This window comes from Pholis gunnellus, assembly GCF_910591455.1.
Source record: "Pholis gunnellus genome assembly, chromosome: 7".
Classification (NCBI taxonomy): Eukaryota; Metazoa; Chordata; class Actinopteri; order Perciformes; family Pholidae; genus Pholis; species Pholis gunnellus.
The window spans coordinates 24,495,921-24,518,658 of NC_136533.1; the positions used below are offsets into that span (position 1 = coordinate 24,495,921).

General features: G+C 42.8%; 2 protein-coding genes across 4 annotated transcripts; both read left to right on the forward strand.

Annotated features, from left to right (window-relative positions):
• The first annotated feature begins 541 nt into the window (after positions 1 to 541).
• Positions 542 to 3,764, forward strand: acd (ACD shelterin complex subunit and telomerase recruitment factor). 3 transcript variants are annotated; one of them, XM_079162311.1, is made up of 2 exons: positions 542 to 626; positions 824 to 3,764. In XM_079162311.1, the coding sequence occupies exon 2, from the start codon at positions 907 to 909 to the stop codon at positions 2,524 to 2,526; it is 1,620 nt and encodes a 539-aa protein (XP_079018437.1). In that variant the 5' UTR covers positions 542 to 626; positions 824 to 906; the 3' UTR covers positions 2,527 to 3,764. The 3 variants fall into 3 exon arrangements, with proteins under 3 accessions (XP_079018437.1, XP_079018436.1, XP_079018435.1); XM_079162310.1 differs by having other exon boundaries at positions 554 to 715; positions 802 to 3,764; XM_079162309.1 differs by having other exon boundaries at positions 554 to 715.
• A 4,502-nt stretch (positions 3,765 to 8,266) lies between these two features.
• foxl1 (forkhead box L1) lies at positions 8,267 to 9,922 on the forward strand. The gene has a single exon (XM_079163623.1). The coding sequence runs from the start codon at positions 8,317 to 8,319 to the stop codon at positions 9,475 to 9,477; it is 1,161 nt and encodes a 386-aa protein (XP_079019749.1). The 5' UTR covers positions 8,267 to 8,316; the 3' UTR covers positions 9,478 to 9,922.
• The last annotated feature ends 12,816 nt before the right edge of the window (positions 9,923 to 22,738 follow it).

Genomic DNA, 22,738 nt, shown 5'->3' on the forward strand with positions numbered 1-22,738 from the left:
GATATTGTAGAATTCATGTGGCACCTGAATGCAGCATCAGCGAGACAGACGCGTGTAGTTAAACAACGTTCCAATACTTCAATGGCAACTTATGTACCAACAGAATTGCGGATGAATTAGTGATGCAACAGACATTACATAAATTCTATGAATATCTTTTTATGAAATGTATTTTAAAACTATGACCAATAAAAACCTCTTGCTGAGTCGCTGTCTAGATTTCGAAATGTCTCAACCAAGTTAGAAGTAAAAGCAAAACGGAACGGGGCCATCAACCCACACTGCCAGCACAAAGCTACCGAGAATAACGCTACCACCAGTATTTCCGGTGTGAATAAAACATTTTAAACCAACTAGTATAGTACACTTTTTATTAGTATAAATTAGCACGTGGTGATGAATTAGAACATATTAATTTCACTCAGTGTAATAGTGATCATATTGGTACATACAAGAATACATAGACTAACATTTCCGCTTTTATTTTGAAAGACAACTCGTCTTCATGCTAGCTCTCGCCAACTTGAAACAACTCTCGCCGCCATAACTTTGGACAAACGTAGATATTATTAGCGCTGACTGCTATGGTGCTATGCTAGCTACGAGAGGATCGTGCAACATACAAGGTTCGTTTATTGTTATTGTGCAACACAGGGCAGCACAACGAAATGCAGTTTGTAGTCCAATATGCTACATAAGAAAAACACACAACAAAGTAAGAACTACATTATATGGTGGAGGAGGAATGTAGGGGTGTGATTCAGCTCTTCTGATACATTTGTGTTTAATAACGGCTCATAGATGTTGTGTCTCTTGTCTCCAGCTCTCGTGGCGATGTTGTGATGAGCATCGCAAACGTTTGCCCGACGGAACATAACTGGGGACTCACAGTTTGAAGGTACCAGCATGCCTAGACCCGCTCAGAGCAGACTGTCTCCGTGGATAGAGAGTCTGATCCTGAGCTATGGCAGCCAGGAGGAGAGCGGCAGCGGGCGGCTGAAGGCCCATGTCATCGGGGTGGGTCACATGTCTCAGTCCCAGGCTCTTGGCTCTGAGGGCCCCACGGGGCTCCTCTTCCTGTCAGACGGACTGCTCCAGATCCCTGCCATCCTCACGGCGTCAGCCTGGGAGCACCTTCAGGAGCAGGAGGAACGTGAGTGTTTCACCAGCCTGGTCAACGCTACGGTGTGCATCTGGGACTACCGGCTGCAATTCCACATGGCCCTGGAACAGTCCAAAAGCAGATTTTTCTTATCAGTCGGGGAGCTGGCCACGACCTCGACCGGGCCGGTTAAAGCCGGCACTCCTTGCAGCACGACGCTGCCCTCCATCAGGATGAAGATCTGCAAGACGTGGATGGCCCTGCTGGGTCAGGAGACGCAGGACTCCCAGTGTGGGTTCGATCTGTCGGAGCTGCTGGGAGAGTGGCAGCACGACTGCCTGCAGGCCGTGCTGCAGGACGTCAGGGAGAGGCTGACACCAGCGAGCCCACAGCCCTCCACCTCTACTTGCGACCCGTCGGCGACCCGCACGGACACATTCGCAACTACAAGCTGGGGTGTCGACAGGGTCAGATATAAGGGAGTGAAAGGTTTCAGTGTCCCCATGAAGTGTCTTCTCATCGCGGAGGAAGACGCTCAGCAGACGCAAACGCCCCCGAATGTCGGAAGCAGGACAGCGAGTGGACTTCCTGTGGCCTCTGAGGACAGAGAGACGGACTCGCCTCCACCTGTCTCTGTGATCGATGTCGACATCCGGCTTTCATCCAACTACTGGGACACGTTTTCTCCACCATTGGTCACTTCGTCCTGTGATGCGTCTCTGACAAAGAGCCCATCGCTGCACCACCCCGCTGCTCCAGAATTCAGGTCTGATCACTCTGTGATCTCAACCAGCACGCAGCTTCCTGTCCACAGCTCCAAGGAATCCCAGCAGACATTAGAGCGCAGCAACCTCCCGCCGTACCAGAAGCTCCAACACTCAGCCGCCACGGCTGCTTCTTCCACTTCTGTGAGTCCACCAGAGCCCTTCACCAGACCGCCAGACCCGCTCCCTGCCTCAGAGGAACGCCGCACCGACACAGATCAACGAACTCTTCCGGCTGTGGACCAAGAAAGACAGATTTGGGAAAAAGGCTCTGAGGAGGCTGTTGAGAGGAAATATAGAAAGAGAAGTGAGCCGACACCAGAAGCGACGACCACCTCAGCGGAGGAGGAGGCTCAGATCAGTGGGAGCCCTCCGTCCTGGCTCTTTGACACTCAGGCGGGCTCCGGGGCCGACGAGGGCAGCAGTCAGGGTGACACTGCAGGACCCGTCTCGAGAAAGACACCCACCGTTCACAGCGACGGCCGGCGGTTCTCTTACTCTTACCAGCTGTCGGGACAGAACCTGCAGGACTTCAGTGGGTTCACCGTGGCAGAGTCCGTAGTGCACTGGGCCGTGGAATATCTTGTTGTTCCGAAGCAGGCGGAGGATCCAGTAACCTCCCATCAAACCTCGCTTTATGTTAAAAATGTTGAAAGTTAAGTGATCTGTTACTGGTTCAGCATGTGTGATGTCACAGATATTGGTACATGTTCACTGGGAAACGTTTGAAGCTCGTCCAGCGTAAATAAAAGAAGCAGAAAAGTTCTTTGCTGTCTTAATTCAACTAGAATAGTCAAATACTGTGAACTCAAGGACCACTTACCAGCTTTTTGTTGGCGCTTTCGGCCACATCTTGCAGTGTTTCTCAGCAGAAAACTAGAAATATTTGTGGAAAGTTTGATGAGCTGTTCACTGGACTTGACAAAAACTATTAAAGTTGCATTAATCGTGAGTGTTTCCCCGAGCATCGTATTAGGGCATGTGACACTCAGATCACTTTGAGCGTGACAACATTGTGGATAATTGTCACGACCACAGAAATGACATGCCGTCTGTAAATATGATGTTTAGTTTGTTTAATAAAAGAACACGCTGTAGACCTGTTCAATGTAAGGAACCTTAAAGAACTTCTGTTGTGATCTGGCGCGATATAGAAAATAAAATTAAACAAAGTTCACTCGACCTTCAAGGGGGGGCGGAGGGTGCCCCCCTAATACAATGCTAGGGGAAACACTGAACACCATGATTCCTTTAAGTGTTTGTGTGTGTGTGTGTGTGTGTGTGTTTGTGTGTCCCCCCCCCCCCCAGCTGTAAACCGGGGGAACACTGATCCTTTTTGGCAGCATGTTGGGTTTAACATCAAACAGCCTTTTGGCTCAGTGGGGCCTTATTTAGTTCATATGGTGGAGTAATAGTTGCCTGTTTTATTATAATTGAATGTTATTATACTTGTATGAAACCACACAGTTTCCATCATAGACTGGAACTTCACTTAAACTTGAGCCTTTTGACTTGGAAACACTTTCCTGTCAAAGATGAAGAGGTGTGATTTTGAAACGACATTGAACGACCCAGATGTGTTCCTGTTATCATCAAGTTCAGTACCAATTGTTCTAATATACTTGTTTTAACACAAAGAAAAATACATTTTGAAAAATATTGGCATTTTTTGTAAATGTAATATATCATCATTCTGTTGTTAAAATGACATTACTTTTATGACATTTATGGTTTAGCACAGTTTAGGACTTGGGTACCAAGACTTGAGACTTGAAAAACACGGACTTGGTCACACCTCTGGTTTTAACTCTTACAATGCATGCTGGGAGTATGCCAACGTGTTAACCAAGAATCTAGTGAACAACATTAATTTATTCAACTCATTATTTCAAGTTACAAGACCCGTTCAGAAGAAGTCCGGATTAAAAGTTCTGAAACGATTCTTCTGAAATTATTTTTAAGAATTTCAGGCTACGGGGATTATTTTATTTCATGAAATTATTGATGCAAACAAATGTGTGGATTTTACCAAATCATACAGGGGTATGATGTGTTACCTAACATACAGTACAGTGTGTATACGCAGCATCACGTGTGAGAGTAAAGCACTTTTCTATGTGTCCAGTAGATGTCACTAAACACCTCATATTTGAACTTTGATGACCAATGAGATGGAGTTTAGTTTATCTGCAAACATGTGAAACTGCCTGTGAATTGGGACCTTAATGGACACCACAATTAACAAAAACATGAATATAATACAGAAGATTAAAGTCAGCCTTTAGCTAATACACACAGTGCATTATGTCTGCAATTCTACCCACAATTCTCATAGTTGCCAGTTGCTTATTGTGACACCATCACAAAATACCAGGATGGAGAAGTTGTGTTTAAATACTCTGATAGATGCTCGCTTTGTGAGTCTTAGTGATTCTTTAAGTTCACAATCATCTGCTGAGGGGGAAGTTTCTCGCTGCTCACCTTAAATGTGTACGATCAACATATCATGACATCACAGTCATTTATCAGACGCTTTCATCCAAAGCGACTTACAATTCACATTCTATCACATTCTACACCGTAGGCACAGCTACGGGAGCAATTTTTGGGTTAAGTGTCTTACTCAAGGACACATCAACATGCGACTAGCGGAGCCAGAGCCGGGGATCGAACCGCCGATCTAACACATTTACAGTCAAATCTGGTCTGCTCTTGACAAAAGACTCACTAGCTGTCGCACAAGTCAGGCCCAGTGCAACCAAAGAGCACCAGAGCAGAATCTTTATTCACAGCTCCAGTGACACTGAGCCATACCCCGGATCTCAAGACCGTGTCCCAGCCTTCATTCAATAGGCAAGAGGCATGTAGTAGCAACCCAAAGTACACTTATGACCCTGAAAATGAGCACGATATGTCTCCTTTAACGGCCACAGCATTGGTCTGTAGTGGGCGGCTGGTAGAGAAACGCTCTCGCATCAGTATCAATTCTAAAATGGGTTTCAAGCGATAACGATGGAAAGATCTTTCCAGCAGCTGCCCTTTGAAAATGTCAAATCCTGCTTGCTGTGGCCTGCACGCGTCTGATACTTGCATGTTAGTTTAGTTTTATTTGCTAATGAATCACCGTCTGCTGAGAGAGAAACAGAGAAAAGACCAAACTTCTGAGTTCATCCACTGAAAGCTCCGAACCCTTAATGTAAGCAGGAGCCAGCTGTGTGCACTTGTAAAGTTGTTATAATCCTCCTTTGACCTATAAACAGGAAAATACATAATATAAAGCATCATGCTCACATCTACAAATAATACTGTCCATGTTGTCCTTGTAAGGCAATACGGTCCAACGAGTCTGTCTGCAGCTTCTCAACGGGCAATTAAAACACATTTAGTTCAACGCTGATGCAAATACAACATGCAACTTTATCCAATGAGCAGAGTCATCATTTAGATATGACAGTGTTTTCTCTGTGTGTGTGTGTGTGTGTGTGTGTGTGTGTGTGTGTGTGTGTGTGTTATAATGGAGAGCAAAAATCAAGCACAACTTGTCAGGGATTTATTTGGAATCCGTGAACATCTTGAATCAGATGACCATCCCGACCATCTTGTAGAACCAGAACCAGAGATTACCCAGGACCCGGAAGCCGACAGGGACCGCCCATTCATGAGCCAATCACAAAGGAAAGAGCTCTTTCAATTTTTTAATTTGTAAGGAGCAGATCTGCTGAGTCTGAAATACTAAGAAAACAGTTATCTTCATTAGACACATCAATCTGTAACCAATCAGATCCCTTAGAAATCAGAGGCTGAACCCTCAGGGTTCAGGTTGGCTTTATGGTATTATGTTACCGAATGATACTGTGAATATTTCATGTCACCTTCAGTCATTGCGTCTGATACTGTTGTGAGTATTGAGGATTGAGGTGAAACACGTTGCTTTTGTGTTCATGGTCTTTATTCATAGCACGCTGCAAAGAATCTCGATAATAGTGTTGTAGGGTTTCAACAAAGAGGGCCTTAGTTTCACACTCAGTGAATGAATGAATAGCAGATGCAACAGATGTAATCATCACATGGTCCTTTTGATTTATCTTGACAACCTTCAGGTTTGGAACCACTGGTTTGGATAATAATTCTCAAAAAGAATAGACACACTGTGAGCCTCTACTGTACACTACTGGCCAAAGGTTTTGAGAATAACACAAATATACATTTTCACAAAGTCTGCTGCCTCAGTTTTTATGATGGCAATTTGCATATACTCCAGAATGTTAAGGATATTGCTGCTAGTAAGATTGCACCTGAATCAACCATTTATCAGATCATCGAGAACTTCAAGGAGAGAGGTTCAATTGTTGTGAAGAAGGCTTCAGGACGCCCAACAAGTCCAGCAAGAGCCAGGACCGTCTCCTAAAGCTGATTGAGCTGCGGGATCGGGGCACCACCAGTGCAGAGCTCAGGAATGGCAGCAGGCAGATGTGAGTGCATCTGCACGCACAGTGAGGCTTTTGGAGGATGGCCTGGTGTCAAGAAGGGCACAAAGAAGCCACTTCTCTCCAGGAACAACATCAGGGACAGACTGATATTGGGCAGAAGGTACAGGGACTGGACTGCTGAGGACTGGGGTCAAGTCATTTTCTCTGATGAATCTCCTTTCCGATTGTTTGGGGCATCTGGAAAAAAGCTTGTCTCGAGAAGAAAAGGTGAGCGCTAGCATCAGTCCTGTGTCGTGCCAACAGCAAAGCACCCTGAGACCATTCATGTCTGGGGCTGCTTCTCAGCCAAGGGAGTGGGCTCACTCTCAATTTAGCCTCAGAACACAGCCATGAATAAAGAAAGGTACCACAACATCCTCCGAGAGCAACTTCTCATCAACACTGCAAATATTGACTCTTTGCATAAACTTAATGTAATTATCAATAAAAGCCTTTGACACTTACATGCTTGTAATTGTACTTCAGTATACCAAAGTAACATCGGACTAAAAGATCTAAAAACACTGAAGCAGCAAATTTGTGAAAACCAACACTCTTGGCCACGGCTGTAAAAGCATGAAAACAAGATGCTACCCAGAACCACCGACTCTACAGTCTAAAGTATTCTTGCTTTACTGACATGGTGTGTGCTGCTCTGTCCACTCAGTGTTCTGTCATCGTGGATGTTTTCATTTTGATACAGACCTGCAGATGAATATGTTTAACATTGCAGGACACAAATGATCACAAATAAAACAAGAAGATACGGAGGATGCTATGAATATTTAAATATAGAAATTGCACTAAAATGAATATAAACGGATGGTTTCTTGTGTCATCATAATACACAAAATAAATGACCTTGTTTTTTTTGTATATTTTGTATTTGAGCCAGGTGGGAACTGAAAAGATTTAATATAATAAGAGTTCAATTCTACCAGTTTTACAAAAATAAATTGTATTAAAAGGACCACTCACGTTCTTGTTGTCGGCCACGTCTTCATCACGAGCAGAGAAATCAATCCGCTAAAGTCATTCTGAGAATGTGATTAATAGCTGATAAATATCACTCCTTTAAAGTCACATTTTACTTTAATATCTATTGCTTAACATTTGACTGTTTTTAGGAAAATAAATAAATATAATAATCAGAATAAAGATGGAAATGTTGCTGGAAATATATAACTGATTATTTGAAAACAAATGTGAAAAAAACTAACTTTTTCACAAACGTACTGTTGCATAATTAAACATGCATGTCTCATAATAATGTATAACATAAGGATCCTGAGGATGCATGTAAAGCAGCTGCAGGCCTGTAGCAGCAGTATACAGTGTGATGGTGATAGTATCTTGTCAGTCATCCATCACTGTCCTCAGATCTTTGAACACCGTGGTGTGCTGTGGGCCTGACACGAGTTAAGAGACATTGTTTGAGTTCATTTCCCTTTTATACACTTTGTTTTCACATGAGCGAACCCGCAGCAACTCCCAGAGAGGACCCGGCAATGTTTGCTTGTTCTCTCTGTGTGAGCAACTCTCAGCGTCAGGGGTGGACGTGATATTTCAAACAGCACATCAGTGCGTTTATGTATTGAGTGCCCGGAAATTTTTCCAAATAAACACAGCTTGATTCGACCTGGGTGGGCAGACTTATCAAGCGACTAATTCTATAAACAGATGAGGGAATAACCCGGCACCTCATTGGCTGTTGGACAGAGAGGTGGGCTGGGGTGGGGGGTGCACGAGGGAGTTTCAGCGCAATGAAATTTTAATTAATGTGGGTGGGCTCAGAACACCACCGACTGTTTATGATGGCCAATTTATTTCCCAGTGCAAAGTCAACATAACACAGCAAACGTACAACAATTATTAACATTTCCAGGGGCCCTCATGAGGCTGGGGAGTCAGTCAGTGGTGGAGAGGAGCTCCGGGAGCAGGCTCAACTTTCCCCGGGACACACTGCAGCTTCCCCGGCGTAATGACTGTCTACCACGGCCGTCTGCCGCCTCTCGGAATGCCGCACTCGGCTCTGAGCCTCTCCGGTACCCCGCTCATCTACCTGTACGGAGGGGACAGCCGAGGGGTCGTGCCCGCCGCCTTGAGCTTCGTGCCGGTCCGCGAAGAGCCTCCGCAGAAGCCGCCCTACAGCTACATTGCGCTCATCGCCATGGCCATCAAGAGCGCACCGGAGCAGCGCGCGACGCTCAGCGGCATCTACCAGTTCATCATGGACCGGTTCCCCTTCTATCACGACAACAAGCAGGGCTGGCAGAACTCCATCCGTCACAACCTGTCCCTGAATGACTGCTTCATCAAGGTGCCCAGAGAGAAGGGCCGTCCTGGCAAAGGCAGCTACTGGACGCTGGACGCCAAGTGCCTGGACATGTTCGAGAACGGCAACTACCGTCGGAGGAAGAGGAAGGCGAAGAGCCAGCAGGAGGCTTTGGACTCCAAAGTCGGAGGACACAAGCGCACTAAGGGCCCGGGCCCATCCAGGGACCCTCAATCCTCTCTAAGACATCAGACCGGCTCGGGTATAGAGGCACCAGCGAGGCAGGACGCGGAGGCGGTGGAGACACAACCTGACACAAAAGCGGTTCTTGTCGAGTTTAACCACGCGGAGCAGACGCATAATCCTCCCAGACCTAAAGTGTCCTTCAACCAAGGTACGCTTGCGTCCACCGGGAGGAGGCTTGACGCCCCCCAGCCGGAGACATGTCCTGTTCCGAGACACGCTCCGCTCTGGATAGACCCTGCGCATGTCCCAGGCGCGTCCCTCCGCCGGGAGCCAGAGGAGAGACGGTCAGCGTTCAGCGGAAGAGACAAGGAGAGAGGTCCACTCTGCGCCGTCAGTTTCAGTTGCGCGGGGAACACTAACTTGGCTGCGCTCGCGCAGGACAGGCCGAAAGGACACGCGCCGAGCAGGGACAAATCAAAAGGTTTCAGCATCGAGAGCATCTTATCGAGGAGCGAAGACGAAATGCGCAGCAGCATCCTCGGGTTGTCTGCGGAGACATGCGCAGAGCGCAGTCCGTCCGTGGTCCTCGGCGCACGGCCGCATCAGTTGTACCAGATGGGATTTCCCCTCTGCTCTTACCTGTCTCTCACCTGCCCCGACAATGTGCTGCATTTTAAATGAGTACAGCTCAGACTTTCATGTGTTTCACTCACGGATGGAAGTGTAAACTCTGTAATTAGCTTTGCATGATGAGACAGCTTACTGCTCTTCTGCTCTTTTCAGGATCCCGATCATCCTCATCATCTGCAGCAATGACAAAGAGCAGCAGAGACGCTTTTAGATTCAGTTTTACGCATGCGTAATTGTCAGTGGTTATTGTTTGTGGTAATTATTCTAAAACTGTTGCTCCCTACAGTCTATGGCTCAATGCTTGATACAACATGTAAAGTGTATGAGGGTCATGTAGATATTGAGGGAACGCTCATGTACACAGTATGTCTCTTTATTCATGATGATGAATCAGTTGCTGCAATCAGCCTGCAGCAACTCTGCACATCAATATGAGAATAACGTTAAGTGCTCTATAATGTAACCAAATGATGTTCCACATTCCACTCTGCTCTGAATGCCGTGTGCAAAAATAAAGCTTAGTTTGGTAAGAAAACAACAGTATGATTTATTGAAAACCAAGACTCAGAATTCAGTTGGAAGATTGTTTGGATGCAATGTCACTGTTTAGTGATTAAAGGTTGTTTTTAAACATCCTGTATCTTCTTTTTATAACGTTGTAAGGCTGATGGTGTGTATTGAGGATTGCCAGGCCTCAATGATTGAGCCTTGTTCAGTGTTATATAAGATTTATTCAAATATATTATTTATCCAAAGTGCTATCCTGAGTACTTCCTGATATTAATAATATTTGATTTGCCAGCAGTTGTATCAACTTTAAATTAATAGTAAGAAACATTATCAAGGAAAGAAAAACAAAGACTACATTCAAAATTCAATTAACACAACTTCAAAAAGTGACGACCCCTGAAGATCATACGGACTAAAAGTGTTGACTCGTGATAAATCCACTGTAAAGGAGAGTTTACTGTATTCTGGTCTAAAGAAGTGACTGAGCAGTTTGACATGTCCGCCGCTGAGCATCCACATGATGGTCTATGAAGCCCAAAGCGCTGCCGTGGTTTCCTCCTGTAATTACTCACACAACCGGAAAACTGTTGTTGAGCTGAGCTGTCCTTTGTTGAAATCAGTGATGGATTTTGTGATTTTTATTTCGTGACAACATTCAGATTTCACTGTTTCTTTTTGTGTTGAACAGCCTCTGAAGATTAAATGACCTCACTATATTTACATCCTCATATTGGGTTAATAATGGTGATACATAATAAACATATTTGTGTGAAGATAAAACAGGATAAAATAAGATTAGCCTTTATTAATCTACAGAGATGCTACAGAAATAGGTACTGATACATGGTACAAATAAAATATTATTATTTTATAGAATGAAATAAGAGCTATAGAGCTTGTATAAGAGAAGAAAGTACACAAGAGAAATTAAAGACAAAGTTACATGGTGAGTGACACCTTATACGTTGTCTGTGTTAATATAGCAAGATAGAAATATAATATTACCATATGATGTGGTAACACAGACATTATAACATAGTGTAGTCTGATTATGTTATATAAATTATGAGGTTTAGGCATTCCCATAAATAACTGACATGATGTCAATCAATTCAACAGTAAACATGTAATCACCATATCTGATGTGGACTAAATACATAATTCTAATTCTGTTCATGTTGAAGGTGGCAGCTTTGAAACAAGAGCACATTTAACAGAATGAGATCATTGAAAAAAAACATCTTCACTCAAGGTCCACTTATTCGTTCATTAACGACCTTATGGTGTTCCTCACAGATGGAGTTACCTTGAGCTCCGTCTGCTGAGGTATAAGATGAGCTTCATCAGACTGCTGACGTCTGAAGAAGCTCCAGTCCTGTCGTTCTCATTACATTCACCTGAAACTTGAGAATGAGTGTCTGTGAGCTCCATCTCGTGTTGTACACTGACACCTGCATGAAGTCAGAGCGCTGACAGCATCGATACAAACAAGAAGGGCGGCCATGTCTAAATACAGGCCTGTGGCTTCGACACACGTCGTCTGAAAGAAGCCGGAGCTGCAAATCAGGAATGTTTGTTAAAAATAAATAAACTTCCCCACATTTGAGGGGGGGAACTTGCAATCACAAGCATTTCCTGTGTATAGGATTCTTTCATAAATAAAACCTGATGAAAAGCTCTGAGGGGAGAGAATGGAGGAGAGGAATGAGGCATCAGTTTAACTCAATGCTTTGTCTCTTTGGGATTTTCATATTAACACATAATGCTCCGATGGCTCTTCATCCTCCAGTGATCTGCGAAGTCCTCTAAAAGCAAAGTGGATTAATCCTTGTTAGTTATCTGATGGTCCCTGTAAGTGTTTGATCAGTAAAAGATCCTCATGAGAAAGCAGCTCAGACAAAAAGGAAGTCCTCTCAGTTTTACTTGTTATGTTAGAAAACAAGCCAAGCTGAGTCGCGATCAGAGCTCTTCAACATGGACCGAGCATCAGCACCGAGCATCAGCACCGAGCATCAGCACCGAGCATCAGCACCGAGCATCAGCACCTCTGAAGCCTCTTGCGGGGACACAGAGCTGGTTTTTAATGCTTTTCCTCTGAACACTCATCTGCTGGATAGGGTGGGACGACGCAGAAAAACATCTGTTTCTTCTAAATGCAGTTTCTCATAATGTTTGTTTTGAGGCATCCTCCTCTAATCTTCAGCTGCTATTTGCCCCAAATATATTTACTCTTCTGTTTAAAACAGGCCTGTTTAGATGATCAAACTCATTTCTATACACTTCTTTGTTTTTCTTCCACTTCAAAAAGAAAGATGTGCTTTCAATTCGAAAGCTCCATCAGATTAGAATATGTTGCTTTATTCTCTTAAATCAGGTTTCTTTCTTGACTTCAGGATTTTTCTTACTCCTCAAAATGAAAGCTTTTGACTTGATGTCAACAGTATTCATGCTTAATTAAGTACTACAATTGTAGCTTGAAAGCTTGGAAATAGTGCAACACAGTCTCACGGCAGTTTGTGAAATAGTCACAAAATGCAATCTATTGGTTTCGTGTACAGGGACACTAATTGTCAGTTTTTTTCATGTTGAACACATTTTTTGCGTGAGTAAATTACATACAAAATCAATGCAAAGACGCGTATAACACAAATAACGCGAATAACGTGAAATTCGCCCCATTCGCACAACAATTCGTGTGAAGTCTTGTGGAGGGAACTAACAAAACATGAATTCAGACTTTTTACAGATCGGCATCAATATGTAGTTATTTCGGCATCCCTTTTATCCGTTTTTTGCAATTAACAGCAACATCTGTTTATTTTGGGTTCATAAAGCTGTAAACCAGCCGACGTGTGGCTTGCTGGATACAGTGAAAACACCTCCGGATTATTTTATGAACCCAGACAAGACAGCGTTTAGTTTCCCGGGATATTTGGGACCCACAACAAGTACTAAGCAGGAATAGTGGTTTCTTCCATGGCAAATGAACCCGCAAGTAACGCAACGCAAAATTTGGCTTTGCATTTGGTGTGAACGCACCTTTAGTCGGGTTAAGGTAAAACATCATGGTTGGGCTTAAAATAACTATTTACAGTTAATCACGAACAGGCTGAGGCAACGACTGTGATTATTACGAATACATTGCAAACCCAAAAGCACGACACTGAGAAAGAGTTACAAGTATAGTTCGATTTACTAATGTTCAGACAGGGTCAAAACCGGAGATCAGTCAATCAGGCAAACAAATCTGAAAAGGGGCAGGCAGAGAATCCAGGGTTGAAAACAAGTAGATCAGACATTGGAATGAGGATAACGCTGGAGAGCTTGGCAGAGACACACAAGACAATCTGGGATCAAACTGCAAGTGAGCGGACCTGAATAGTGAGGGACTAATGAGGGAATGGGCTGCAGGTGAGATGGGCGTGGAAGACCAGATAAGAGGAATGAGTGATGACAGGGTGTGAGTGGCAGGACCTTTGTGACAACGACACCACAAATAGTTAGGTTCAGGCAACAAAACCACAAATAGTTAGGTTCAGTCAACAAAACCACAAATAGTTAGGTTCAGGCAACAAAACCACAAATAGTTAGGTTCAGGCAACAAAACCACAAATAGTTAGGTTCAGGCAACAAAACCACAAATAGTTAGGTTCAGGCAACAAAACCACAAATAGTTAGGTTCAGGCAACAAAACCACAAAGAGTTAGGTTCAGGCAACAAAACCACAAATAGTTAGGTTCAGGCAACACAACCACAAACAGTTTGGTTCAGGCAACACAACCACAAACAGTTTGGTTCAGGCAACAAAACCACAAATAGTTAGGTCCAGGCAACAAAACCACAAATAGTTAGGTTCAGGCAACACAACCACAAACAGTTTGGTTCAGGCAACAAAACCACAAATAGTTAGGTTCAGGCAACAAAACCACAAATACAGGACTGTCTCAGAAAATTAGAATATTGTGATAATCCCCATACGTGTGATTTAGTTTACTGAACCAAGCTGAGTGTTTTTCAAGGCTCAGGAAACCCTTGCAGGTGTTTTGAGTTAGACGATTCAAGTGATTAGTTGAATACCCTACTAGTATACTTTTTCATGATATTCTAATATTTAGAGATAGGATATTTGAGTTTTCTTAAGCTGTAAGCCATAATCAGCAATATTAAAAGAATAAAAGGCTTGCAATATTTCAGTTGATTTGTAATGAATCCAGAATGCATGACATTTTTGTTTTTTTAATTGCATTACACAAAATAAAGAACTTTATCACAATATTCAAATTTTCTGAGACAGTCCTGTAGTTAGGTTCAGTCAACAAAACCACAAATAGTTAGGTTCAGGAAACAAAACCACAAATAGTTAGGTTCAGGAAACAAAACCACAAATAGTTAGGTTCAGGCAACACAACCACAAACGGTTTGGTTCAGGCAACAAAACCACAAATAGTTAGGTTCAGGCAACAAAACCACAAATAGTTAGGTTCAGGCAACAAAACCACAAATAGTTAGGTTCAGGCAACACAACCACAAACAGTTTGGTTCAGGCAACACAACCACAAACAGTTTGGTTCAGGCAACAAAACCACAAATAGTTAGGTTCAGGCAACAAAACCACACATAGTTAGGTTCAGGCGACAGAACCACAAATAGTTAGGTTCAGGCAACAAAACCACAAATAGTTAGGTTCAGTCAACAAAACCACAAAAAGTTAGGTTCAGGCAACAAAACCACAAATAGTTAGGTTCAGGCAACACAACCACAAAACCACAAATAGTTAGGTTCAGGAAACAAAACCACAAATAGTTAGGTTCAGGCAGTTTGGAAAACTACCATAAAACTACAATGCAATGTCAAACACCAGTCTTCTGGACAAAAGGCATTTCGTGACTATTTCCCAAACTGCAATGATACTGGGCTGAATAGTAAGACAAAGATGGGTTACCTTGAGTTAAGATTATAATAATGGCTTTAAAGCTTCAGAAAATTCAGTTATCTCAACTTCTAATGCAGTCTTTAACTCATGAAGTGTTTTGTTCTTTTCAATTTGAAAAACAGTTTTTGTGCCACCTGTTGTCACGGTGAAAGAGAAAACACTACATTAACCATTATTAAAGCTATTAGTTAAAACTTATAAACCTGTGAGAAAGAGTGTCTTATTAGAATGCGTTTTTTCCGTTCCCTCCTCAGCCATCGTGGCCATCACTGCTGAAATCCAGCTCTTCTGTTCAATCCAAACAAGCCAGAAACAGAAAACGCATTACTTCCTGTTTGACAAAGGATTCTTCCCAGGAAAAGACCCACGAGACAGTGTGTGTGCGTGTGTGTTTAGAACATCAGATGTAAAAGCTTTCATCAGTTTGAATCACTGTTCTGTTGTAGTAATCAGTCACAGAGAGAAGCAAAATGGACGAGTATTTATATGAAAATGCTCTGGATTATGACTCAGAACTACATTTTGTCTCCAGACTGACTGAGGAAGAAGTCCACGCTGATGCAGAAATGTTCAGCACTTCACACAATTGTGTTAAAAATAGTGTAAACAAGGTGTTTTTATTTCTTTATTTTTTGTTCAGAACACATTTCCACAATTTGATGTGTAAAAAAGCGAAATATTTTTATTACCAACTAAGCCCTATTATCCTCATAAAAAAAATTACAGAAAATATGTAGTTTAAGTCTAGTCTAGTCTAAATATATTACACAACTAAACAATGAGTGGGGTAAATGTTTGGTTGGCTTGAATTGGCTATGAGTCACATCACTCATAGGTTTTTGAAGTTTTTCTTGGCAGTGTCGACACAGCCGGCTAATCCAAAAATGGGCAAAGAGGTGGATCATTGGTGGCAAACGTCTCCCATGTGCATGATGCAGCAGAGCAGACAGCTAGCAGATAGCAACTTGAAACAACACCCACCTGTCACTGAGAGCGGCCACGCCCTCAGTTGTACTTAACTTTAATGCTGTTCACACTATAGCGACACAGGCTACAAGTTATTTAAAAGGGAATCTTGTGACATGAATTTATGACGCCCGGCCATAGAATGTATATGAGAAGTGGACGTATTCATTGTGATGTCACCCATTGGTTGGTGGACTGCCATTTTGAAACCTCGAGTTCAGCAATTTGGCTGTTGCCATCTTGGATTATGGCCGTTGCCATATTGACTTTTTTCAACTGTTGAACGGAAGTTGCCATATTTGGAATGCGGAGGAGTGACGTAGAAATGTAGAAAAATAAGGCGAGGCCTCACTTTTCTATGATTGGTTAAAAGCCAGCAACCTTCATGGCTGTGTTTGAAAGCTTGAGCTGTCTGCTACTCCGCAAGCGTTTAGAGTTTGCCCGGCTGTAGAGTGCCTTTAAAAGTGAACCCACGGTGGAATACCTGGCTAGATATTGGTGTCGCATTATGTATTGAAATGATGTGGTTTATTATCTGTGTGTAGTCCTGCTCCAAAAGCAGTATGCGGTGTGAACTTTCACACATGGCTCCTGTTATTTCTTTCTTCCTTATTGGTTCAATGTCCAAGCCTTCTTTTCTTATTCTCTTATCCCAGTTAATGATGACAATTAGTAGTTCCCAGTCAAGACAAAGCCAAGGCATTGCTGACATTCTCTACCACGGCAATGAATCTCTCCTAATATGCTACAATGTATTCAATCATTCTGCAGCGCATCTTAAACTGTGGCTTGGGACCTGGCCTAAGGCTGTATTATAGAAACTTACTACCTCAAGTCAAGGTGTCACAGCAAGATTTTCTAAATAAATCACGGCCTCATTCAAGTTACCATCAGATAAGAAGATTTAATCCGTTTCTGTAATACAGCCCAGGATTTCTTAGGGCCCTCATACTGAGACTGCCAGCTTGTTTCACTGAACCAAGGTCCCAGGATTAGGCTCAAAGTACTCACATTTCGGTCCCAGAAAGAAGTCTGAGAAACCCTGATGTACCCTAATACCACCTGTTCTATCCACATATGGCTTGAAAGAGGTTTTGTCACAAATGAAGTGCATGTAGCAGCAACTCCACATCAGCCCATTATACTACAGTTACAAGAGAGTCCAACATTAGCAACGGTAGAGCAGGGTCGTCCTTCAATCAGAGGATCGGCGGTTCGATCCCCCGCTCTGCTCGTCCATGTTGATGTGTACTGGGGCAACTCTGCGGGTTATTAACGGTCTCTTCTCTGTTCCTGTGTTGATTTAAAATGGCAATGGCAAATGACACTTAACTCCAAATTGCGCCTGTAGCTGTGTCTACGCTGTGTGAATGTTAGTTAGTCCTGATGGGCAGGTGGCAGCTAGCATGGTAGCCCCTCCATCAGTGTATGAATGGGTGAATGATGGCATGTAGTGTTAAAGCGCTTTAAGTGGTCAGAAGACTAGAAAAGAGACACACAAGTACTGTCCATTTAGTCCCCTCAGGATGAACTGGAATCACTTCTGGTGATTCTTTGACTTTTTTCCGGTCTTATTATTTGGTCAAAATTGAAATATGCTAAATACTTTATGACCAAATACCTGCAGAACAAATGCCATTCATTCAACGACATCAATGATAGTAGTGCAAGCTTAGATTAGTCTGTAACATGACAGTGCGGGGCACTTTGGGGGATAACTGCAGATTAGTTCAGAACATTTTGAGCTGACTTTAAATATCTTCATCATGACTTATTTTGAGACGGAGCTGCCAAGCCTCTACAGTCACAGAGAGAGAGAGAAATAGAGCTGCAACTCTGGAAAGTGTCATCGCCTGTGTTTCATGTGCAATCAAGTCCCAGCTCAGCGCTAAATCACACGGTTTAAAGTCGGCTGGTTCAAAAAGGCTCCTAATCCAAGTGTTTATTATATATTTTCACTCTCTACATAAACCGCTACACTTGTCCAAATACACACTCAGCACCAGGAGAGGGCGGGGCCATGATGGAGATTGATGGGCTCGGTTTAGCCCACATTAGCTGCTAATCAAGTTAGGTTTCCTGGCACAGCGCTCTATACATCATTATGTGCCTCACATGTCCTCCAGATCAGGACTGATGCTGTTTACAAGCTGGACACAAACACGTGCATGCAGAGAGAGCATCTGGACACAAAGAACACACCAACACCTGAACAACCGCATGAAATCAAATACAGTTAGATATACTATGTGTTGACAGATAAATGGTTGTTTCTAAGGCAGTAGTTTGTGCATTGACCTGTGTTTTCCCTGCTCCTCCCTCCAGTGACAAGGAGACCCGAAGCGTCTTTAAGTTTCCCCTGAAATGCAAGTTATAGTTGGATTTCAGGAGGTCTTATTAGCTTTTGTTTAAAGGCCCAATGAAACATATCATATATTATATTCTTCAAGTACTTTGGCTTCAATACCATCTAGTTGAAAATAGCCAAAGTAGCCCATAGATATCTACGAGGGGATCATAATGAATACATTGAAATGGTTTAAACTTCAACGTCACTAATTATTAAACATGAGAAGAGTGAAGGGAACAGTGCAGAATGTAAACACAGATTGGGAAATGAAATGAAAAAGTAATCTGTTAAAAAAGTATTCAAAGGCAACTGCATGCATATATGTAGTTTATTTATTTATATATGGCTTTCAAAAGTGTGCACGGCATTTCCACAAGTAAATGTTTCATTCTTGTGTTTGAACTGATCACTTGACTCTCGATGTCTCCTTTGAAGATGCAATTCCATCAGTTTTTTTAATTTACATCGACATTCATCTCTTTACCTTTTTATTAGTTATTTATTTTTGGAACAACATTATATTAAAACGAAATTAGATTATAGGCAACAAAACCACTAGGTTTTGGAAGCATAACTACGGTTTAGACAACAAAACCAGAACCAACAAAGCGCCGGTCTGGTGGTAGAAAGTCCTGTTTCTTGGACCCATCCACCTTCCAAAAGTGGTCCAGTGAATGCATTAAAGAAGGCTCCTCATGGACTGTCCATTGGCATTATTTTCGTCCTGCACCGTCACAAGATAAGTCCAACTGTGGCTCAAGGCTGGACAAAACAGCGGAGACCACACACACACAAAATGTTTATTTTACACAATTAAAGAGAGGAAGTGAAAACAAACAGGCTGGAAGCCAGAGGGTAGAGGAAGGATGACGTCACCAGCCTATCGTCTAGACAGGTGAGCTGAATCTCCATGACAACCCGACTCCGCCCACCAGGCTCCTGTCCGGACCGGGTCGTCACAGCAGCAACAACTTATATCTTGTGAATACTTCAGTTTTACCCTCCAGTCTGTGGTTGAAGAGTTCACAGCTCACGTTCAGATGCATCCTGTGATCAGCGGTCAGACTGGCCAATCACAGCGCAGCATCAGCAGCGTGCTCCATGGACCCTCATACAACAACATTACGTTTATACATAAAAACCTAACATTAGCAAAGTATGTTAGCACATCGTAACTAGCGTTAGCTCTTCTACGCTATACTAGCTACTGGAGGTATACTGAATGTATACACATGCTGCTTTAGCTTTTGAATGATTGTCGCAGTGAATAAAGTGAATGAAGTGAATAAAGTGAATGAAGTGAATAAAGTGAATGAAGTGTGTTCTGTCTGGATCTCCAGCTGAAGTGGTGGTTCACTTTTAAACTGTGATCTGTAGCTTTAGCTTCTATCTTTATCTTTTTAACATCATGGATCTTTCCTTCAAACACTACTGGAGACCCTTCTGTCTGCTTCTCTCTGAAATCACTTTATTGTTTTTCCAAAAAATGAGATATTTATTCAGGGAGAGCAATTAGTGACAGTATGGGCTCCATGGTAACGTAGCCCTGACAGTTTGACCAGGCTTAGGCATGGGTCAATTCCTAGGCTTTAATCACACACACACACACACACACACACACACACACACACACACACACACACACACACACACACACAGTATATAACTCTAGTTATTGTTTTATCATAACATAAATCCCTACCTCTTATTTGTATCCAATCATTGCGTTTATCTAATCCCTTCAACATGAATCAGGCCACTTTTCAGTTCATATCTTTTCATCACATTGATTTCAGATCTATGACACAATGAATCACAATGAGCACAGGCATGTTTCTCTAGTTCTATTTAATCATTCATATTTTGTGTCTTCAAGCTTGTCAGCCTTCTTTTAAGATTATGACAAAGAAATCTATATATTCACTCTTTTTTGTTTTCATATTCACTAGTTAGTTGGATGCTCAACCCAAACAATATCATTTCTGCATATTTAATACACAAGCACATAGTAGTTATGCAAGTAGTGCATGTCATGTTTCACTTGGGTTTGTTGCAGTCAAAGCTGCGTTCTGAGAGACGGAGTGTTTCCAACCCTGCAGACGATGGCGTCATTCAGGCCTTCACTAACGAGGCCGACTGGCCGCTGAAATCCTGCTCTCATCAAAACTTTTCAACATTTCTGCAGCTTTGCTTTCACGAACTGTAAATAAATACCCACGGTCCCATGAGGCTTGTGTGTATATGTGTGTGTGTGTGTATACGGACACTGGCAGGACGACTTGTACACAGCAGCAGGATTACCACCCCCAGACTGGGACCACCCTGACTTTAACACTTAATCCAGGAGGAAGTGGAGCTGCATCACAGACTCACTTAGGACCACTGCCCCCTCTGCGCACACGCACACGCACACGCACACGCACACACACACACACACACATCTATGCAAAGTAGGAATTATGTTGCAATGGGACACACATATGCAAACATACACACTTAATTTGAGCATCTAAGCTAAAACAAACCACTTCAGATTTATACTGCACAGCTGGTCTTGTGCAAATGAATGTGTTATTGTCGGCGTGACTGTGAATGCATCACAGTTATGTTTGTATGTACAGAGGGTTGTAAGAATGTGTCTTCTGTAAAATACATCAGTGAACCTTGTGTGTGCTCTCAGCGGTGTCAGTATCACTGACTGACTGTGTGTGTGTGCATGTTTGCACAAATGCTCCTTATCACGAAGAATGAAGAGCTGATGTTAGACCACTTTGATAATCCTAGAGAATGATAATATTGATATTATTATTACAGAACACCAAAATGTATCCTCACATATACAGAATATAATGTATAAACGATACGGGCCTGAACCTTTTAGGAACTCAGGAACTCTCCTGCATTTTCACCTCAGTTGTGTTCCTGTTCCTTCTAGCTGAGGAACTATGTGAGAGGAGTTTGCAGCACTGAACTTTGCTGTTTTGTCAAACACTTATTTTAGACCACCAGCATTTTCCACAATGCTACACAACTGCTGTTTTACAAAACCTGCAAGGGCAGATGGGAAGGACCTGCAGGAGTAAAGTTAGTGACTTCCTAAGAAGGGTCTCGGTCCTGTGGGGAAGGTCCTGCGGTAGAAACGGTTTATATCTGCAGCTAGCCAGCAACGATGCTGACATAATGACTAACACTGTGTATATACGCAGAAATTGTAATTTAAAAAGAAATCGGAATAAATGCAATATAAAGACTTATTAGAAAGTGACACACACACGCAAAGTAACACAACATGTGCAACATGCATCTTTTGGTCATACAGTACCTCTGCAGAGTGTCCGGATATCCAGACATGCATTGAAGAAACTTAATGAAATAATTTATTCTACAAATACACGAGCAGATTTCAATATGTGCATTTAGAGGCGTGGGTAGAGAGGGGACAGAAGGTGGCCACCATGTTGCATGAATGTGTTGTGTGTGTTGAGGTCTGGTACCAATTAGATGGAGGAGGGTGTTCATGGTGTGACACTGCTGACTGGCCTTTCACAGCTCATTACCTGGTGTCCAATCAGAGCGCAGCCAGCGTGACTGCTGTTTATTTATACACAGAGCTGGACCTGGCAGAGTGTGGGCAGCACATTGGACTACAGAGGGTCCCAATCAACAGGCTCGCGCGCACACACACACACACACACACACACACATCCCAAAGATCAATAAAGTTACACTGCTCATAATAATTATTGTAGAAGTATTTCATATAGCTTCTTCATAATGACAGAACAATATAAATCTAATCGGAAAAAAAGGGTGAAATGAGGAAAGAATCACAAGATGTATTGTTCGCAGCCTCAGCTAGAAAATATATTGGTCTTAATCTTGTCACACTTGCCAACACACAGTAATTGTAACTTTGTTTTTCAACCTGGACCCTTCTCTCACATGTGTTTGTGTCTTAGAGACCAATGGAGACCACCATTTCTGTAGTTGGTCCAGGGAAAAAACAGGCTGTGATACCGTCAATGTACGTCCAAGATGGTTACAACCACCGACAGGCTCAGATTGTGATTAGAAGTGTCTGACAAATTATGAAAGAACCCTAGATAATATAGAATTTGTCTTTACCTTTCGCATTCTGTTTGTTGGAGACAAGAGTGCCCATGTTGTCAGAGTTTTTGTGTTGGATTACAAAAAGCGTAGCAGGCAATAATAGAGAACCCATCAGCTCTCTGTCTGACGACGGGCAAAGGGGAATATTTCTGGGGTTCCAGTGTAGCCAGTGAATATACCTATATTCCATTGTTTACGGTCCGATTATCAACTTGAGGTGTGAGACTGGTTGGAGTGGAGAGATGACGTGTACGACCGTATTGTTTCACAAGTAGCCAGTTTGTAAGCTCATTTTAAACCAATAAAAAGCTAAATCATTCTCAGATGACAGCAGGAGGGTTCCCACGTTACATCTTGGTTCATGCGTTCCGTTGCTTTTGCTCTCTGTTGGCACGCGATTGGTCAACACTACAGACTACAAACGGAAACACCAGATACAAACA

Coding starts and splice junctions, on each gene's coding strand:
- acd (XM_079162311.1), top strand. CDS start 907: ATGCCTAGACCCGCTCAGAGCAGACTGTCTCCGTGGATAGAGAGTCTG.
- foxl1 (XM_079163623.1), top strand. CDS start 8,317: ATGACTGTCTACCACGGCCGTCTGCCGCCTCTCGGAATGCCGCACTCG.